At 45.5% G+C, this 19,659-nt stretch overlaps 1 protein-coding gene across 4 annotated transcripts in view; it reads right to left on the minus strand.

Moving 5' to 3' along the window:
* Window positions 1–1,326: 1,326 nt before the first annotated feature.
* DNAAF9 (dynein axonemal assembly factor 9) overlaps window positions 1,327–19,659 on the minus strand; it is a 131,339-nt gene continuing 113,006 nt past the window's right edge. For 3 of the 4 annotated variants that reach the window (XM_047852349.1, XM_047852346.1, XM_047852350.1), the window contains 8 exons: window positions 15,550–15,685; window positions 12,928–13,014; window positions 8,714–8,820; window positions 8,313–8,387; window positions 6,382–6,587; window positions 5,204–5,269; window positions 3,793–3,886; window positions 3,005–3,240 (listed from right to left, as the gene is read on the minus strand). In XM_047852349.1, the coding sequence (XP_047708305.1) occupies window positions 3,128–3,240; window positions 3,793–3,886; window positions 5,204–5,269; window positions 6,382–6,587; window positions 8,313–8,387; window positions 8,714–8,820; window positions 12,928–13,014; window positions 15,550–15,685 (884 nt within the window). In that variant the 3' untranslated portion in view covers window positions 3,005–3,127. Of the gene's footprint in view, window positions 1,853–3,004; window positions 3,241–3,792; window positions 3,887–5,203; window positions 5,270–6,381; window positions 6,588–8,312; window positions 8,388–8,713; window positions 8,821–12,927; window positions 13,015–15,549; window positions 15,686–19,659 lie in introns of those variants that run through there. The other variant, XM_047852348.1, reaches the window with a different exon arrangement.

Consider the following 19,659-nt stretch of genomic DNA (forward strand, 5'->3'; position numbering starts at 1 on the left):
TGTAAATATGAGTTTTAAAATTTAAGTTACAAATATTAAAGCACTGAAAAACTAGTATAAAAGTGAATTTTGGCACGTAAGTGAGCTCTTCTGTCATTAGTATTCGACAACCTGGGACAATGAGGAAGCCTTTTCTCACCTACTTTTTGAGGTACAACTATCCAACGAGGCCAGCAACACGCTGGAATACTTAATAGTTTACAATCTTTGAGTTAACTTTTCCCTTTTGAGAAGCCCAAAGAGCAACCCAGAGCTTATTACTGTGCAAAAATTCTCCAAAATCCTAATAGAATTTAGGAGGGAACTTTTTCTTGTGACCTGCGGGGCCACGTGTCTTGGCCTCAGGTCAGAGAGCCCCCAGGGCTCGGACAGGTCCACCTGGACTCCTTGCCAGCAGCCCCTTCCTAGGGTGATCCCTTTTCTCCAATTTCTGCCTCCTTCCAATCAAAAAAAGGAAAAATCCCACATCAAAACGTAAAATAACCTATAACTTCAGCGACTTCAACATTATCACACTCACTCTGGGTGGTATAAAACTGAAGCTGCTAATAGGAAAGTTGGCAAAAAGCATGTAAGCCCCTGGAGGACTTCTGCCTGCCCCTAAGAAACCTACTACTTCTGATGTCCCCGCTGGGTTCCTGGCATCCACTCCTGAGGCCAAAATCTACAACACAGTGTCATGGCCCTTCCTCTGGAGAAAGCCTAAGACCCTGTCCCTCTGCCTGGAGCAATCAAGTGGATATTCAACTTCACAGTCAGAACCCAGAGTCGCCTGGCAGGTTCCAGAAGGGGCAGTGTGGGGGAGGAGGCATCCCCCTGCCTCAGTCCTCGAAGAGCTCACACAGCTAGTGTGCCTCTTTGCCAGGGCACAGCGAGTGTGCCGCAAGGAATGCCCTTTCGCCAGTGTGCCCCTTCACACCCCCTAGCAGGCTGAGGAGTGTCAACAGAGGCCTCAGCCAGTTCTGCCTTTTTGGCTTTGGAACTTCTTAACGTTTTGACTTTTTTCAATCACAGTTTCATATTCAAGTTGAGGTAATCACAGTTTTCCCTCTAACAGCAGAGGGATTGGGACAGCGGGGCGAGTTGGTGAGAGAGCATTTCTGTGGACAATGGTCAGAAACCAAGACCACCACGTAGTACTACAGCCCCACGCAGTGGGAAGACCCGCTTTTATGGGCGGGCTCCGAGCCCTCTTTAAAAACTCTTTTGTGCAGCAGCCAGGAAATGGCTCGAGCTCCTCAATCTAGAGCTTTCATTTATAAATTCACAGCAACCCACCTGGAGTAAATGGCCTCTGGTTCCCCCACCCCACCCACCCACCCCACCTCTCCCTTTTCTAAGGCTGCTCAAGTTTGAGTTTTTAAAAAGAGCTCGGTAGAGCTAAAAGAAGCTACAGTAACTCATTGCTTATTTCATCAATTGCACTTAAGATCTATGTTATTGATTCTGAAGCAGAGGCAGGTCGATTGTGGACCCCAGCCTCTGGCCAACCAGAAGTGAGGTGCTCCCTGACTTGGGCTCCACATCTGGGCCCTTGTCACCACCAGCTTTGGGAGCTGGGACTGGAGCACACAGGCCTTTTCAGAAGGCTTTCTTCATGCAAGAGTTCTTATTCAGTGGTATTTGGAGTTTTGTTCATTTGGCTTCAGATTATTTTTTTTCTAATACAAGTACATTTTACTGACAAGCCCTTAACACTTGCTTTGCTACTTGCATGGAGGCCTCTGAGTGATCAGGCACACAGACCACATGTGCTCCATCCTTTCTCTGTCTCTCCTCTGGGCCAGGGGCCTTTATCAAAAACCCCTATACATTACTGGAAACTTTGCTGGTTTCGTCTATGTGCTTCTTCCTAAGGCATGCAAAAAAAAAAAAAATGTGAAACTCAGAAAGCATTTACAATCTAGGCAGCTGAGGCGCTGAAGTCCTAAAAGACATCACCCAAACATCAGTGCCTGTGACCGCCCCCCTCCCACATACTAATTCTGGAAGTTAGGCATGGGATGCATTTGTAATACCCCTCTGCTTTGTGGTCCAGCTGAAAACAAAGCCACCGGAAGAAATTCTAAGTTGGATATTGGAACTCTTTGAAACTCCTGGTCCTCAGGAACCCAGCAAGTCCAGGGCCAGCAACAATGCTTGGGGACATAAGTTTCCTGAAGTTTGTGGCTGAAAACCAGGCCTTCCCTGGCATGGCTGAGGAGAGGGCTAGGTCTGGAGAGTGAGCCCCCTTCGGGGATGCCCCATAAATGATCATAGCTCTGGGGCCAAGACAAAGCAGTTGCATGCAGGATGCTCTCCTCAAAAGTGAGGCAAAGCATCAGCAGGGAGGCTGAAGCAGCAGGTTTGCTCTTGCCCCCGAATGAGGCAAAGTAGAGGGATACCACGAGGGGAGCTGAGCACCGACCTCCAGGGAAACTGCTTGTGAATTCAAAAGCCACATGCTTCTGGAAAGCAACATGCCTTTCCCCTCAGTTTAGTCTGTAAGGGACATCCCCTTATCTTAGAACAGACTGTTGATCTCAGCCAAGCTGCTGGCTCAGTGGGCTGAGCTTGAGCAGAGCTTGGGCTGCTCCCCCCAGGACTGGGCCCAGGGCCAACAAGGCCAGCTCCTCCAATGCAAGTGGCCTAACCAGAAAGGCAGGCACTCCACTGGGGACAGGCTCTCCTGGGGCAGTGTGTGAGGCCTGTGGTGGCTTGGCCCCCAGGCATGGCCACAGTTTGGGCAGCCAGGGTTCCTTCTGCATCCCAACAGCTCCTTTGTGTAACCCAAATGCTTCTCCCCACTGTCACAGTGTCTCAGCAGCCCATAGGAGATACTGTTACCAAAGACCCAGAGGTTTTGCACTGCCAGCCCCACACACAGGGCAGGGCAGGGCAGGGCAGTCCCTATCGGCTCTTGCTCCACAAGTACCCCCCTCCCCCCCATTAGCGGTGCAGGTGATGCTCTTCAGCGCTGTATAGAGAATAAAGACAACATGCACTCAAGCCAGCACACAAAGGCCAAGGAGAACAAAGACAGCCCCTTTAGGGAGGGGCCTCTGGGAGAGCTGAGGTTAAGTAACCCCATTTCTAAACATCCACCTCCAGGGTGGACGTTCTGCAGGATGCACGGCACAGCCTTCCCCTAGGGCCTCTGCTCAAAGAGGTCGTGGTACTCCTGCTGCTCCAGCTCCCGGTTATACTTCTCGATTTCCCGGTTGGCTTCTTCCACGTAGTCATTCATGAACTGGTCCATGACTGGCATTTCATTAAGGAAGAGAGCCCTGATACTGGAGGATAAGGGAGCCTGTCCCAGCTCAGAGGGATCTGTGGGCAGGTGAGGTGGGGGACACTGATGTAATGAGCGTCCAGCTCACACAAAGGGTACATGACTCTTTTATATTGGCAGCACCACAGCTACAGAGAAGGGACTGGGGTTGGCACAGTCCTAGAGCTGAGCCCTTCAGCTTTCATGAGGACTCCTGTCTGCCTTCTCACAGATTAACTACTGTAATCACGTCTAGTCTCCAACTTGTAAATTAGGACCCCTGATGACCACAGAAGTCAGGATGTCACCACAGTTACATTTAAACTACAACCCACAGTTGCATCAGCAATCACTGAATGAAGGCGAAATTAATTTTGATGATGTTAAAAGGCCACAATGAAAAGTCTGCCTCTGTGGCTTGCTGTGTGTTCCCCGAACCCAGCTTGCTCTAGGGGCTTGGCTGTGTTGGCTCTAACACACACCCTCTTTACAATCAGGCTTTCACATGCCCCCAAAGTTACTGCCCCTGATTCTAAGGATACGTGGGTGAAAATCAGTCTTGTCACCAAAGAAGTTGACAAACTGGGTGCCATTGTAAAAGTAGCCTGCAGGCAGGGGGTCCAGGTGGCGTTTCACCTGTAGGAAACAAGAGTCCTGTTAAAATTATTTGACCACTTTGTTATCATTTCTTATTCATTAGAAACAAATAAACATGCCTATTTCCCTAGCAAGAGAGCCTACTCTGCCCCATGGAAGGCTAGACATGTCAGGGAATTAACACTTCCCCTCAGCAGTCCTCAAATAGTGACTGATGAAGGTTCCCCAGCTCTCAAGGAAGAACTCTAGGAGCCCCTCATGGGATTAAACTCCATTTGTCCTCAGTGGCACTGGTTTGATAACACAGTCTTTTTAGCTGTCTCCCCACCCCCTCTTTTTTTTTTAAGTTTTATTTACTTATTTTGAGAGAGAATGTGAGTAGGAGATGGGCAGAGAGAAAATCCCAAGCAGGCCCCAGATGGTCAGTGTGGATGGAGCCTGATGCAGGGCTCGAACTCATGAACCATGAGTTCATGACCTGAGCCAAAACCAAGAGTCAGATGCTTAACCAACTAAGCCACGCAGGCACCCCTAGCTGTCTCCCCTTCTTTCTCCCCCTTACTTTCCTACTGCTAGTGACTCCTAAGAAGCACTTCCAGAATAAGCTACCTGCACTCAAATCCATGTTCAAGGTCTGCTTCTGGGGGAACAAATACTATAAGGACTGCCTTCTGGGTGTCTTCTTCAGAAGCACCCAGGGTTTCCAAGAACAGGGGCTGGAAATGAACGGGCCTCTTCAAGTCCAAAGCAAGGGCTCCTGAGGTCCCAGATTCTCTCCCACCCACTCATTACAGGGAACAGCAACACAGCCTGTTATGGGGCCTGGATTCTGTGTCCCTTTTAGCCTTTGTCCCCAAGCCCCTCCTCAGTGGAGGTGGGAACTGGGGCACAGGCTGGGGGTCAGCTTACAGGTTGGGGGGTTCATCAAAGAGCCTCTCATGCTGGTCCCAGGATTCCGCCATCTGCCTATCAGTAGCTTCTGGATCTAGACAGTTTTTTCTGGGCCCTTGTTATTTTAACTGTGGTTTATCTAGCAGGGAGGGATGGGAGGAGAAAAGGACTTCTGTGGCAGATTCAACAGTGTGACAAAACAGGGCTCCCTGTCATCCCTTCCTCCTACAGGCACTGCTTCTCAGTCTCATGCCCAGGTCACATCAGAGGTCACCTGGTACCCTCTTCCTCTTTCAGGCTACAAGGCTGGCTGGGCTGAGGTTTCTCTGTGCCCAGCTTCCCTCTGTGGTCTGAGAGAAGCACAACATCCAGCATGCCCTACAAATAGGCTCCTCACTCAGGGAGTCCGAAAGGATGGAGCTGTGCCAGCCCAGAAGGATACCCTTGGGCTCTTAGGGGACTCACATGGATGTTCCTGATCTCCTGCTGGGTCAGCATCCCCCTGGTCTTCAGGGCTTTCCTCTGAGGCTTCTGTGCAGAGATGAAGGAAGGAAGGGAGGGGTCAGGTCTCCAAAGAGCTGATAGAGTATGTGGCGGGTGAGGGCTCTGGGAGCTAGTTATGGGACTAAGATCCCAGCAGCAGGGAAAGCACAAGCACGGTCATGGCCTGGACACAATATCCTGCCTGTGTGCTCAAGGAGACCACCCTCCCAACATAGAACCCTGTATGCCAGGGGAAGCAAGCAGCAGAGGAAACACCGGTGCTTTTTGCAAATAGGCACGTTCCTGTCTGTGCAGATCCTCAACTCTAAGCCCAACCAGTGACAGATATGCAGACAAAGGGACAACATGAAGTCCCCTAGTCAAGCACCAGTTTATATGAGAAAGACACAGCCCACAGGCAGCCATTCCTCAGTATAAAAGACAGGTTCCAACTAAGCATCTGCAAAGGAGCCAGAACCCAGCCAACTCTATTTCCAGGGTTCTAACTCAGGCTAAAACCCTGAGGCTGTGCTAAGAGGCCTAGTACCCAAAGCTTGCATCATATTAGAGGATTTTAACTGGGTTTCATCTGGGTTTTATTTTTCTTTGCAGTACTGGGCTAAAGATGCTTGTGTGCCTCTACAGGCAAGCGTCCTCTTCCCTTGCACCTGTTTCCAGGGCCCTGGGCTCACTGCTATCAGTGCTTGAAGTCTTGGTTTGCAAATAGCTATAAGCGTATCTTTGTCGTTTCTCTTTTCTAGAGAGAGAACCAAATTTAAAAGGATTCTGGGCTTAGAACACAGGACAGCCCTTGAATTAGGTTCAGCTAAGAAAAGACATTTTGAGTTTGCGTTTAGACTGCCAGGCTGATCCAGGATCCACATGGAACAGCCAGGTTTCACCCAGGACCTAGTTAAACCACCTAATAACTGCGGTTTGCCTTGGCAGTAGAATTAGAAATGGCTGTAAGACCAGGTCTGCCTTGAGGCTGCCCTGGGTGGCTTCCTCCCAATCACAAAGCATCCCTGAAAGTGCTGGCTGAGCCTGTGAAGGGCGGACCGGGAGGGAGGTCATGAAGGGGCTTCTACCCCACAGCCAGGAGCAGCTCCGAGGTGTGCTGCTCACATCTGTGCCCAGTGTGTCTGGGCTTTGGAAACCACCTGCTTAGCTGACTGCCGCAGCCAGTCCTTGATGCTTTCTTCCTTCAGGGAGCAGCCAATGAACACGAGGTAGCTTTCCTGCTGCCCGTTGCTGTCCTGAGGTGTGCTTCGGGAATCGGGTGGTGGCGAGGGTCCTTCTAAAACTGGGACGATGCTCAAGGAATTGGCCAGAGTGTTGTGGCAGACCTCCATGGTCCTCTCAGAGTCTGCAGGGAGAACACACGTAGGCCCTGAGCCCCAAAAAGATAAAGCTACACTAAGATTGTAACATGCAGATGGCTGGGGACAGATTCCTGTGACACGCAGGAGGGAGAACTGATTGGTGGCAAGCTAGAAAGCATGAAATAAGCGAGGGAGGAGCAATGTCAGTTTCTGGCTTGGCTGATTTGGTAATCAGGTAGAAACCACTAACCCAGAAAGGGAATACAAGAGAGCCCTTTTGGTCTCAGCAGAGCCCTGAGAAGCCAAGGGAAGAGGGTGTGTCAACCAACACACAAGTTCGGCAGGAAGGTCACATGATAGGAACAGGAAAGATTGGGTTTACAGACCAAGAAGCTGGGGGCTAGTAGTGGTGACCCAAGAAAATGGCAAGGTCCCCCTAAAAAGCAGGATGAAAAAAGGGATCCAGAACACAGAGAGGTTAACCTTGAATAACAAAAAGGTCAAGAGAAGGTCTAAATAAAGAAGAAAACAAGGTGAGAGGAAAGGTGGAGGCATTATGACCTCTGAAGCAGGTCTGTTGGAGCCTGAGGGAAGTGGGCTTGAGTAAGGGGCCAAAGTTTCAGATTCAATAACATAAATTAGGCCAAAAGTATGGGTTCAGGACCTTGAGAGATTCTTTTATATAGGTGATGTCATCTAATTCTCCCATCCAAACCCAGATGGTCCCATGCTTACAACTCTCAGTGGCTCCTTACGGCAGACACTGATTGTTGCCTGTCCAGCCTCCCCCTTTCGCCAATACCAATTCCCCATGGGTGATGGGTCCTGGAAGGCACAGCAACTCAATCCTGGCCAATGAGAGGAGAAGTCTGCTGAGGAACTGGCAGGAGATGCCTCAGTAGAAGCTGTGTGCATTGATAAAGCCACCCACAGGAAGAGCCTCTCTTATCAGCTGGATGTTGTGTCTGGGTGTGACACCTAGACCTGTAACAACGAGGGGTGGGGACCTGACACACTAAGACTGGAAGGACCCACGTTACCTGTGTCCTCCATGGCCTTGCTATGCTGCTTGACCTCTCGACTTCTCATTATGTAGCTAACACCTGCTAGCTGAGTTGGTGTTTGCTGTTGTGACAGCTACAAACACCCTAACAGACAGTCCCACTAGGTCCCTGCCACAGTGAACCTTTTTTGGTTCCTGAAATGTGCCTTTTTTGCTTGGTTCCAAAGCACATGCTATGCCTTTTCCCTGGAATATTCTCCCCTTTCTCAATGTTGAGTTGACTGACTAATCACCTCCAGCCAGGATGGACAGACTTCAGGTCATGAGGGCTCCAGAGGTCTATGGCTGATAAACAGAACTAGTGGACAGAAGGGAGAAGGAAGGCTAAAAGCTTGAAGACTTTGGCAGAAATGGATGTGGAGCTGGAGAGCTCGGCACTGGGGCAACTCCTGGTGACAGGTCTAGGAGGCCACGGATGGCTTGAAAGGGGTGTGTGAGTCTCTGGAACAAGGAAGTCAAAGAGCTGTGAGGAGAGGCACTGGGAAGGACATCTGGGGGAAGAGAGAACACATCTTCCACTGTGGAGCAGCACCTGTAGCAAGGTGGGGGAACTAGAAGAGCTACTGGTGTCAGGCCCACATGGGAGGGTTTTCCAGAGTCTGAGAGGCATCTGTGCTCTGCAGAGCATCAGTAGAAACTATGAACCCACATCATGAGATGTAAGCATTCCATAGTGCAGGACTCCCAAATCCAACTCCCCAGTTACCTGAAAACTTCACTTTGCCCAGGATGTGGTAGATGTTTCCAGAGAAGGGACTTGGCTTGATGGAAGACTGAATTGCTGGTGGAAGAAGAGGACAGGGCTGTCACCCACCCTGGGGCAGAGGCCAAGTTCAGGGCACACAGCTGGGAGAGAGTTAGGGTCTGGGAGGGATCCCCACTTGAGGGACCAGGGCTTATAAGTCCTCCCTCCACCACACCCTCCCCAGTGGCTCTGCCACTCTTCCCAGGGTGGGGGTACTCCTGGGTCCTCAAATCCCTCTGTTTTCAGACCCCAATAGTGAGGAGACATGACAACACACATAATACTAAAATGGTGCCAGGAAGCAGGGACAACTCTGGGTATTCTTTTATTAGGGTCTGGGACATGTCCTAACCAAGGCTTACCTTTACACTTGGCCACAAAACGAGTCTTCTCCAAAGGACGACCAAACCATACGCAGATCTGAACCATTAGTGGAAAGACCGATCCAGCATCAAATTTACCTTCATACCTTAAAAGGTTTAAAAAATTGTAAGTACGAGTAATTGGGGCTTTGAGTGTTATTATATGCTACTCTGGGATGAACTACTTTGAGTTCCTTCTTACTTATGTGCCATTTTATGTATAAAACACTTGTTTTAAATATGTGTATGTCTTTTTCATCTTGAGATTGGGAAGCATGTTGCCCCATTAGAGCAGGGAGGTCTCACCTCTGCAGACAAGCAGTTCCCTGAAGCCCAAGACCCCATCTACCTTTGAAGCCTACCAGTATGCCACCTGAGGTTGGGGGTCCTCCCTGGCACTCCTGGAGCTCTTCCTCAGGGCCTTAACTGTACCCCACCCTTGTTGAGGGCAACTTAACAGACTGTACATTTGGATGTGTATACTCCCCAGAAGGAACTAAAGGGCTGGGGCATCTCTGCTCTATTTTCTCAGTTTTGAATTCAGCAGACATAATGCCAACCACAAACTCATTAAAAACATGCCATATTCAAGCGTGCCTGGCTGACTCAGTCAGTGGAGCATGCGACTCTTGATCTCAGGGTTGTGAGTTCAAGCCCCACACTGGGTGTAGAGATTGCTTAAAAATTGAAAAAAATCTTAAAAAAAAACACAACATTCTGTGTCTCCCTCTCTCTCTGCCCCTCCCCCGTTCATGCTCTGTCTCTCTCTGTCCCCAAAATAAATAAAAACATTGAAAAAAAAATTTAGAAAAAAAAAACAACACTAAAAGAACATGCCACATTCAGAGCACTTAAAAAGTTTAAGTTTTTGTTATGGAAAATTTAAAACACGTGCAAAGACATTGCAATAAACCCCCATTACCCAGCTTCCAAAGTTATGGAATTGTCATTCCTTCTGCTGAAGGAATTCCTTGAGAAGGATCCCCATGATGGAATCAATGCAGTAAAGGGTGTAACCATCTCCTGGGTTATAATTTATACCACTCCCAGTAGCACACGAGTGTCTCAGTTTCACAGGGCCCCCAGCAATGATTCTTACAGATATTTTTGGTTAAATGTAATAGATGTCAATCAAAACAACAGTGAGGCATCATTTTACATTTCTGAATATTACTAAAATGGAATTCTGTTACCACGGCTGCCACTTATACTTGCTTTAAACTGAACTGTCCACGTCTACACGGACTAGGTTACTTTTCAGTATCAAAATAAACTTCTCAAATATTATATTAACTCTTTGCCACATATGATGCAAACATCTTCTTCCAATCTATTATATTTTATTAGTTTCCTTTGCTCTAAAATAGCACTACAGGGGCACCTGGGTGGCTCAGTCGGTTAAGCATCCGACTTTGCCTCAGGTCATGATCTCATGGTTCATGAGTTTGAGCCCCGCACTGGGCTCTCTGCTGTCAGCTCAGAGTCCACTCTGGGTCCTCTGTCCACCCCTGCCTCTCTGCCCCTTCCCAACTCATGCTATCTCTCTCTCTCAAAAATAAACATTAAAAATTTTTTAAATAAAATAGCACTACAGGTTTGAATTTTATATCATATATATTGTTGAAAATTATCTTACTCTTTGTGCTTTCTTTAAAGTAAGGCAGTGGCATAACATTTTTGTAATACTGACATATTCTTTTTGCCCTCTCCCCATCCAAACAAGTCATGGGAGACCATGGGCCTCTCTGGCTTCTTTATTCAGAGCCCGAATCCATAGTGAAATTGGGAGGGGCTAAGGGAAGAGAACAGGTATCCTCCCAGACTAGAAATAAGCCTAGGAGAGATGTGGGCAGGGTCAATGAGCACAGAGAAGGTTGTGGTAGGGGATGTTGAGAATCTGTACAGCACAGAGCTGAGCATATCCTAGAGCTAAAGCCTAGTCCCTCTGAGGTGGTGACCCTGACCCAATGAGGAAGGGGGAAAATATACAGATGTGCAGGAGTCTGATGGCTGCCATCTTGCTAAAAGACTAAATTACCCGATTCCTAGGAAGGGACTCAGAAGGGGAAGGTGCTGAAGGGTGATTTCTGAGACCCCCTCCATCATTGATTCTCTACAAGGGCTGATCGAGGGAAGGCTTCAGGCTAAAGGTTCACAGAGAGACTTTTTTTTTTAACTGTTTAAATATGATTGTTTATTTTAGAGAGAGAGAGAGGCGTAGAGAGGGAGACACAGAATCTGAAGCAGGCTCCATGCTGTTAGCACAGAGCCCGATGTGGGGCTCAAACTCCCAAACCATGAGATCATGACCTGAGCTGAAGTCGGATGCTTAACTGACTGAGCTACCCAGGCGCCCCCACAGAGCATTCTAATGAATCCTTTACACCTGGCTTTTTCCTGGATCACTGTCTGCAGGAAAGTCTGTACCTGGAGCTAGGTTCATGTGAACAATTCCCAGAATGAGTCACCATGGATTAGAGAATGGGTGCTTCCCTAGGCACTAAGTGGAAAAAGCAGGAATTTCAGCACCAGGCCCAGAGGTGTGGCAGGAAAAGGGTGAGTAGCTGTAGTCACTGGAGAGGAGGGTTTCACCTCAGATGCTCAGATGCTCCATCTGTTTCTTTTTAGCTAGGATGGAATTGTCTTGTTCAGGCATGAGGAGTGATCCACTTACCCACTGTTTAAGCAAGTATGTAGCTCAAATCAGAGATTCCTTCTAAGAATATGCCTAACAGCCTTCAATTTCACACATTGGATTTTTTAAAGTTTATTTATTTTGAGAGAGAGAGAGAGAGAGAGAGAGAGAGAGAGAGAGAGAAAGGGAGAGAGAGGGAGAGCAAGAGCGAGAGCGTGCAAGCAGGGGAGGGGCAGAGAAAGAGGGAGAGAATCCCAAGCCGGCCCTGTGCTGGCTGTCAGCACAGAGTCCAACACGGGGCTCGAACCCATGAACTGAGATAATGATTTGAGCAGAAACCAAGGGTCAGATCCTCAACTGACTGAGCCACCCAGGTGCTCCTGGACTTGTTATTTTAACAGCACAGCACAATCATTTTTCTGCTGGTCTAAAAAGATACTGGTGACGCAAGGGGTGGTGTGGAGAATGCAGAGAGGTGTCTGGGGGAAGTGAGTAAGGATAACAAAGATAATCCAAATTAACACGAGAGAATACTTTTGGCCAAGCTTTAGTAATTGTCTTCCCCTGAACCATCACCAGGGCAGAACCCAGTTAACCGTTCTATACAGGGACAAGCACAGCATGATGGTTGCATGTACCGGCTCTGGAGCCGCACACCCTGGGTGTGAAAGCCACAGCCCTTTCGCTTACTGGCTGTATGAATGTGAACATGCCTTTAACTCCTTGCTGCCTCACTTACCTTATCCTTAAAATGTGGAAAATAATACAGCCTACCTCACAGGCTTGGCTTGAGGATTCATGCGATAACAGGTAGAGCTCTTAGGGTAGCACTGTCCAACAGAACTTTCTGTGACGATGCAAATATTCTGGATCTGCACAGCCCAACGTGGTAGCTGCTGGCCACAGGTAGCTACTGAGCACTTGAAATGTGGCTTGTATGACTGAGAGACTGAATTTTACATTTTATTTAATTTTTATTAATTTACATTTTACTAAATAGCCAAATGTGGCTGGTGGCTACTGTCCTGGAAAGCTTAGAACAATGTGTAGTACACAGTGAGTGCTCAAGTGATGTTGGCCCTAGTGTCACTACAGCGCCCTTGGCACTCTCTTTCCTTCTCCCCTCAGAGGAGAGGTTCATAGGCTGAGAGGCTGCCAAGAGAGAATAAACATCCCTTGGGCCACAACAGCAGGGAACCTACCTGTCAGGTGGGATCCCTTAGAGGACTGTATTCTTAGGAATGACTCTCTCGTGGTAAGGTTGTCACTCCTTGGTTCTGTGCCAGCCACCTCACCCTCACTAGAGGCTAGAGGAGACAAAGGACACCGTGTGCTTGGTGCCCACAGAGCCACTCCCTAAGTCTCAACATCCAGCAAGGCCCCCAAGTTGGAGCCCAACATGTGTGGGGCACTGGGCTCCTGGCACGACCAGCAGCTGTTGGGACATGGCAGGCCATCCCAGCGGCCACTGTCACCCTGGCAGAACACTTGAAATTTCACTTTCTTTTTTTTTTTTTTCTGTAAATATATCATTGTGTTTACAAAGAAACCTTAGCTACTTTTCAATGATGATACTTGCCAGCCGGGGTACATTAAATATCGAGATCGCAGCATCTGAGGACTTGAAAAACTATTTTCTGAGAGAATCAGCTCAATGTCTTCATTCCTTTGAAAACATACAGAAAAACCCACGTTAATTAGGATGATCAATCTTAATCTGCCCATTTTGCTTCCTCCCCTTTGTCTCCACAGACACACAAGCACATATGCATACATTTATTTCTGTTACTTCACACCTAAGTCCTTCAGTACACCTCTCCCAAGAACAAGCACATTCTCTTTCAGAAGCACAATACTATTATCACATCCAAGGAATACAATACTGTGGACCAGCAGTACTAGTATCACCTGCAAGCTCACAAGAAACAAAATCCCAGGTCCCACTCCAGACCCGCTGAATCAGAACTCTCATTTTAAGAAGATCCCTAAGAGATCTATATGCAGATTAAAGTTGGAGAAGTACTGATCTAATCCATTTTCAAATTTTCCCTTTTTTGCAGGAGAGGTCTGGGACCCGGGATCTACACCAATCAAAGATTGCTCACTGAATTTACAATCTTTATTTTCCTTCAATCTTGGGGCCCCTGGGTGGCTCAGTCGGTTAGGCGTCTGACTTCGTCTTGATCTCGCAGTCAGTGCGTTCGAGCGCCGCATCAGACTCTGTGCTGATAGCTCAGAGCCTGGAGCCTCCTTCAGATTCTGTGTCTCCCTCTCTCTCTGTCCCTCCTTGCTTGCACTCTGTCTCTCTCTCAAAAATAAACATTAAAAAAAATTTTATTTTCCTTTAATCTGGAATAATTCTTCTAACTTTGCTGTTGTTTCTCACGGACTAGACATTTTTGAAGAGTACCTGCCGGCTGTCTTGTGTCCCACAATCTGGATTTACCTGGTTGTTTCCTTATGATTAGAATCCATTAAATATTTTTGGTCATATTAATACCTAGGTGATGTTGTGTCCTTCCCAGAGCATCACATGAAGGAAGCATGTGATGTCAATCTGTGCAAATAATGGCCTTGCTAAGTTTAATCATTTAGTTAACGTCAGGTCTACTACATCTCTCACGGTGAAGGTACTTTCCCCTCACTGTAAGCAGTAAGTAGTCCATGGAGTGATACTTTGAGAACAGTTAATATCCTTTTCATCAACAATCTGTCACCCACCCGTTCTTAGTATTCAATGATGATTCTTGCCTAAATCAAGTGCTATAGTAACTGTTATAAAATGGTGACTTGCTAGTTCTAAAAATCCTTATTAGTGTTAAAGGAGATTTACTATCCTGCCCTCCCATTTTTTTAGTATCACCATGGACTCATTTTACTCCATGTGCTATATTCTGTTATTACATTTGTTTTCTCTTATGCTCCACGTGTCCCAGTGTGGCCAGTGAGAGCTTCTTGAGCTACCTCCTGCATCCTTTTGGCACATCTCTACTAATCTCTGAGTGTCTCCTTGCTTTTTTTTTTTTTTTAGCACAAAATGTACCAGGTTCACCTTGTACTTTCCCTGCCCTAGACCTATAATCAGCCAATTCTCTAAGGAGTGCTGATAACTTTAATTGGGAACTGGTATATGTAGAAACCAGGACCTAAAGGTAGGGGTATTTATTCTACTGTGGTATTAGTATTTCTGGTCCCTTTCAATGGGAAGAGCTAGAAAATATACATTTTTTAATTGAAATACTGAACTTATATTGAGTCCATTCACAGGGTTTCTCTTCCCTTTTCCCACTTCATATTTATTATCTTCCTTATCTAACAAGTGATGTCCAATGTTTATGTTTATTAAAAATTTTTTTTTAAATGTTTATTTATTTTGGAGAGAGACCGAGTGTGAGCAGGGGAAGGGCAGAGAGATAGGGAGACACAGAATCTGAAGCAGGCTCCAGGCTCTGAGATGTCAGCACAGAGCCTGATGTGGTGCTAGAACCCACAAACCGTGAGATCATGACCTGAGCTGAAGTCGGGATGCTTAACTAGCTGAGTCACCCAGGCACCCCTCCAATGTTTATGTTTAAAAGTTATTTGAATTAATTGTTTTGTGTGTGGTCGTTATTACTTTGATATACAAATGAATTCACTTTTTCATTTAGTTTTATCCCTCTTTGTCAATTTAATTTCTGAATATGTAAAATATTTACATTGCTCAAAGTCAAAATTATATAAAAAGTATGTACCTTTTAGTATATCTTTATTGAGCAAATAAATGTGCTTTATGACCAGATGTTTCCTCTTCACACACACACACACACACACACACACACACACACACACACAGACACACACACAGAGTCATCAATTCTCTATTTTTAGTTTGTAATTTGGACCCAAGTCCATGAAGTAAAAAGCTCATTTCTCTATGTTCTCTATCCCATTTCTTTCACATCTTCATACAAGTAATACTGAGAGTCTTGACTTCATTCTTTAATGGATGAAAATGTGAATCCATCAAGACAAAATCTCTCAAAACAGTACAGGATACTGACACATGGAGTTGTCTTGCTGATTTTTACGCAACACCAAAAGCACTTCTATAAATGCCCAGGTCTTAGATACAGTACAAAGACCCTGTGGGACATAGCCAGAGTGTGATGTCTGAGAAAGTGGCTGCTCCTATAGGGTGAAGTGAACTTGGTAAGTTTACCTGGTGACAATCCCATTTTCTGCAAGAATGAAGGCTGCAGTAGGATTGGCAGCCCTGATGAGGGTCTGCAGCTGGACAAGGAGAGGGTGCCTCTGCTCCATGGTGTGACTGGTGAATACCACATTACTCACCAGGCCTGGGGAATAAAACCAAGAACGGTTCAGGCTTCAGAGTCCTTACTGGGGCTGAGGGCTCACACAAATGTGGGCCCTTGCTCCCTCCCTGATCATCCCTTCTAATAGGGGTCTTATGTAGATGCCCCTGACCCCCCAACACCTGTTCCCCTTTCTGTCATTGCCACTTCTTGCGGTGAATGGCCTCAACCCTGGAACTGCCTTACTTCTTAACCTTCTCTATCTTCTCAATTCTGCTTTCCAGCTGACACCTGGAGCTTCTTTATCGAAGGGCCCATTCCACACCCCTTTTATCCTTAACCTCTTCAGGAAACTGTGCCACACACCTTCACCAGTTGAGACCACAGACATTTACCAAGCACTAACCATACATCAGGCACTAACCGTTAGATTCTCAAAGAGTGCCCAGCCAAGGAGTCACTTACATGCACCTAATTCCAAGATAAGTGCTAACACAGGCATTCACAGTCATACAATAAGAAGAGTGGCACATGTAATGAGGGATTGTGAAGTGGGTCACAATACCTCCCAAACTTCCATAAAAATACAGAAGGAAAATCTATGCTATAGAGAATCTGGAAATCAGGGAAGCTACCTTATCCCACCATACCAGTGTAATTATAATACCTCTTCCATACTCATTCCTGTTTTGACATAGTTATGATCATAGCACACACACCATTTCTACTATAAGATCACTTGCATTTTTGTTATTCAACCATTTTCATTCACTTAATATTACTGTGAAAATTTCAAACGTATACAAAAATTTTAATTTGAAATGTTTATTTATTTTTGAGTGAGAGAGCACGCGTACAAGCAGGGGAGGGGCAGAGAGACAGAAAGAGACACAGAATCTGAAGCAGGCTCCAGGCTGTGAGCTGTTAGCACAGAGCCTGATGCAGGGCTAGAACCCACAAACCGTGAGATCATGACCTGAGCTGAAGTCGGGACGCTTAACCAACTGAGCCACCCAGGTGCCTCAACATATACAAAAATTTTCGAAGTAGTATAATGGGGGCACCTAGGTGGCTCAGTCAGTTAAGTACCTGACTCTTGGTTTCGGTTCAGGTCATATTCTCATGGTTTATGGGATTGAGCCCTGCTTCAGGCTCTATGCTGACAGCGTGGAGCCTGTTTGGGATTCTCACTCTCTCTCTCTCTCTGCCCTTCCCCTATTCATGCTCTCTCTCAAGATAAATATTAAAAAATAATAGTATAATAGTATAACGAACTCCCATGTGCCCATCATCTGGCTTTAAGAATTAACAACATATGGGGCGCCTGAGTGGCTCGGTTGGTTAAATGTCCGACTCTTGGTGTTAGCTCAGGTCACTATCTCATGGTTCGTGGGATGGAGTGCCAGTTAGGGCTCCAAGCTGACAGCACAAAGCCTGCTTGGGATTCTTTCTCTCCATCTCTCTCTGCCCCCTCCCCTCTGGCCTGTGTGTTCCATTTCTCTCTCTCAAAATAAATAAGTAAACTTAAAAAAGAAAAAAGAATTAACAACACTTGGCTAATTCTTCCATACCATATGCCAGCCTTTTCCCCTTTCCCCCTGGATGATTTTGAAGCCAATCTCAGACATCCTATTATTTTATCCAAAAATATTTTAGTATATATATCTCCATAAGATGACCCTTTAAAAAGTTAAAAATTAACAACAAATTCTTCAATATAAAAAATAATATAGTCCATGTTCAAACTTCTCTGCCTCATGAATGTTTTTCTAGAGTTAATTTTTTTGAATCAGGAACCAAAGTCCACACACTGTATTTCACGGATACATCTCCTAATTCTCTTTCAATCTGTAGTGTCTCCTTATTTCCATGTTATGTTGCTTAACATACTAGTAGCTAGATCTCTTTTATAGATTCAATCTTTTTAAATATAAATTATTAAAAGAATTTCTTGTTCTTTTTCCAACTTAAGTTGAATGCTTAATTCATTATTTTAAAAAGTTATGTCTTGGGGCACCTGGGTGGCTTAGTTGGTGAAGTGTCTGATTTTTGATTTTGTCTCAGGTCTTAATTTCATGGTTCCTGAGATTGAGGCCCGAGTCAGGCTCTGTGTTGACAGTGTGGAGCCTGCTTGGGATTCTCTTTCCTTCTCTCTTTCTGCCCCTCCTATGCTCTGCTCTCTCTCTCTCCCTCAAAATAAATAAATAAACATTTAAAAAAGTTATTTCTTGTTTAGTAATGTCATAACTTAAGGGTACATGCTTTCTTTTGAATTATTTGGCATAGAAATACTCATAACAGGTTGTATAGATGGTATCCTTTATCATGAAAAACTGCCTTTGAAACTTTTCAGCTTTTTGGTTTGAATTTAACTTTGCTGTTAGGGTCACCTCTTTCCTTTTTGTCTATATTTGTCTGCTATGTTTTTTCCCATTCTTTTATCATCATCCTTATTTAGATTTGTATGCTTCTCTTGTATACAGCATCACAGAATTAGGTTTTGTTTTTTGGTTTAATCTGAGATACTTTTCCTTTTAATATGTGTTTATCCCATTTACATTTACTGACACTTTGGTTCTTTCACCTTGGTTATATTGGATCCGTTTAAAAGTCTTTTTTTTTTTTTAAATCTTTAGCAGTATTATCTCTGCATTCCTTATTTTTTGTTTTCTTCTGATAAGTGGTGGGCTTATAGTCTGTTTTTAGTTCTTACAATGGCTATCCTTACAGCTTTAAAAATTTTTTTGAAGTTTATTTATTTGTTTTGAGAGCGATAGAAAGCAAGGGAGGGGCACATAGAGAGGGAGGGGGAGAGGGGGAGGGGGGAGGGGGGGAGAGAGAGAGAGAGAGAGAGAGAGAGAGAGAGAGAGAGAATATCCCAAGCAAGCTCCATGCTGTCAGCAAAGAGCCCGACTTGGGGCTTGAACTCATGAACCAGGAGATCATGACCTGAGCTGAAATCGAGAGTCAGACGCTTAACTGACTGAGACACTTTTTAATAGATCTAAATCACTGTTTCTTATAATGTCCCTTTTAGACAATGTCTACTGGCTTTTCTACGTGACTGATGTGGAAGCTGGTAAGTGTTCTTCCCATTTCCACCGTCACTTTCTGGTTGGTTATATTATTTAGTTTCTCCAGTGAATGTTCTTATATCTTTAAAACTATATACTAAGAATTTAACTCTTTATAACTGATTTTACTGCTCTAAACTTTATTGATCTCCCACTTTGGAACACACAGACAGAGTTATTTCCTGCTGCCTTGTAATTCTTTGTTAAATATAATTTCATAAGTCTTCAAGATTTTCAACATTTATATTCTACTTTTTTTTGAAAATTTTTAAGTTTATTTATTTTGAGAGACAGAGAGCAAGTGGGGGAGGGGCAGGGGTGGGGGAGAGAGAGAGAATCCCAAGCAGGCTCTGCACTGTCAACACAGAGCCCAATGCAGGGCTCAAACTCACAAACTGTGAGATCGTGACCTGATCTGAAACCAAGACTTGGACGCTTAACCAACTGAGCCATCCAGGTGCCCCTATATTCTGTTTTGAAATAGAATTTTCATGGGTATTATCATTAATTCCATATCTAAGGATCAATTCTCATCATCAATCTTGTTTTTTTTAAGTTTATTTATTTTATTTTATTTTATTTTTTTTTTTTTTTTATTTTTTTTTTTTTTTTAAATTTTTTTTTTCAACGTTTATTTATTTTTTTAAGACAGAGAGAGACAGCATGAATGGGGGAGGGGCAGAGAGAGGGAGACACAGAATCGGAAGCAGGCTCCAGGCTCTGAGGCATCAGCCCAGAGCCTGACGCGGGGCTCGAACTCACGGACCGCGAGATCGTGACCTGGCTGAAGTCGGACGCTTAACCGACTGCGCCACCCAGGCGCCCCTATTTATTTTATTTTGAGAGAAAGAGAGCACGAGCAGGGGAAGAGCAGAGAGAGAGAATCCCAAGCAGGCTCTGCACTGTCAGCACAGAGCCCGACATGGGGCTCGATCTCACAAA

This window comes from Prionailurus viverrinus, chromosome A3 (genome assembly GCF_022837055.1).
Source record: "Prionailurus viverrinus isolate Anna chromosome A3, UM_Priviv_1.0, whole genome shotgun sequence".
NCBI classification, from domain to species: Eukaryota; Metazoa; Chordata; class Mammalia; order Carnivora; family Felidae; genus Prionailurus; species Prionailurus viverrinus.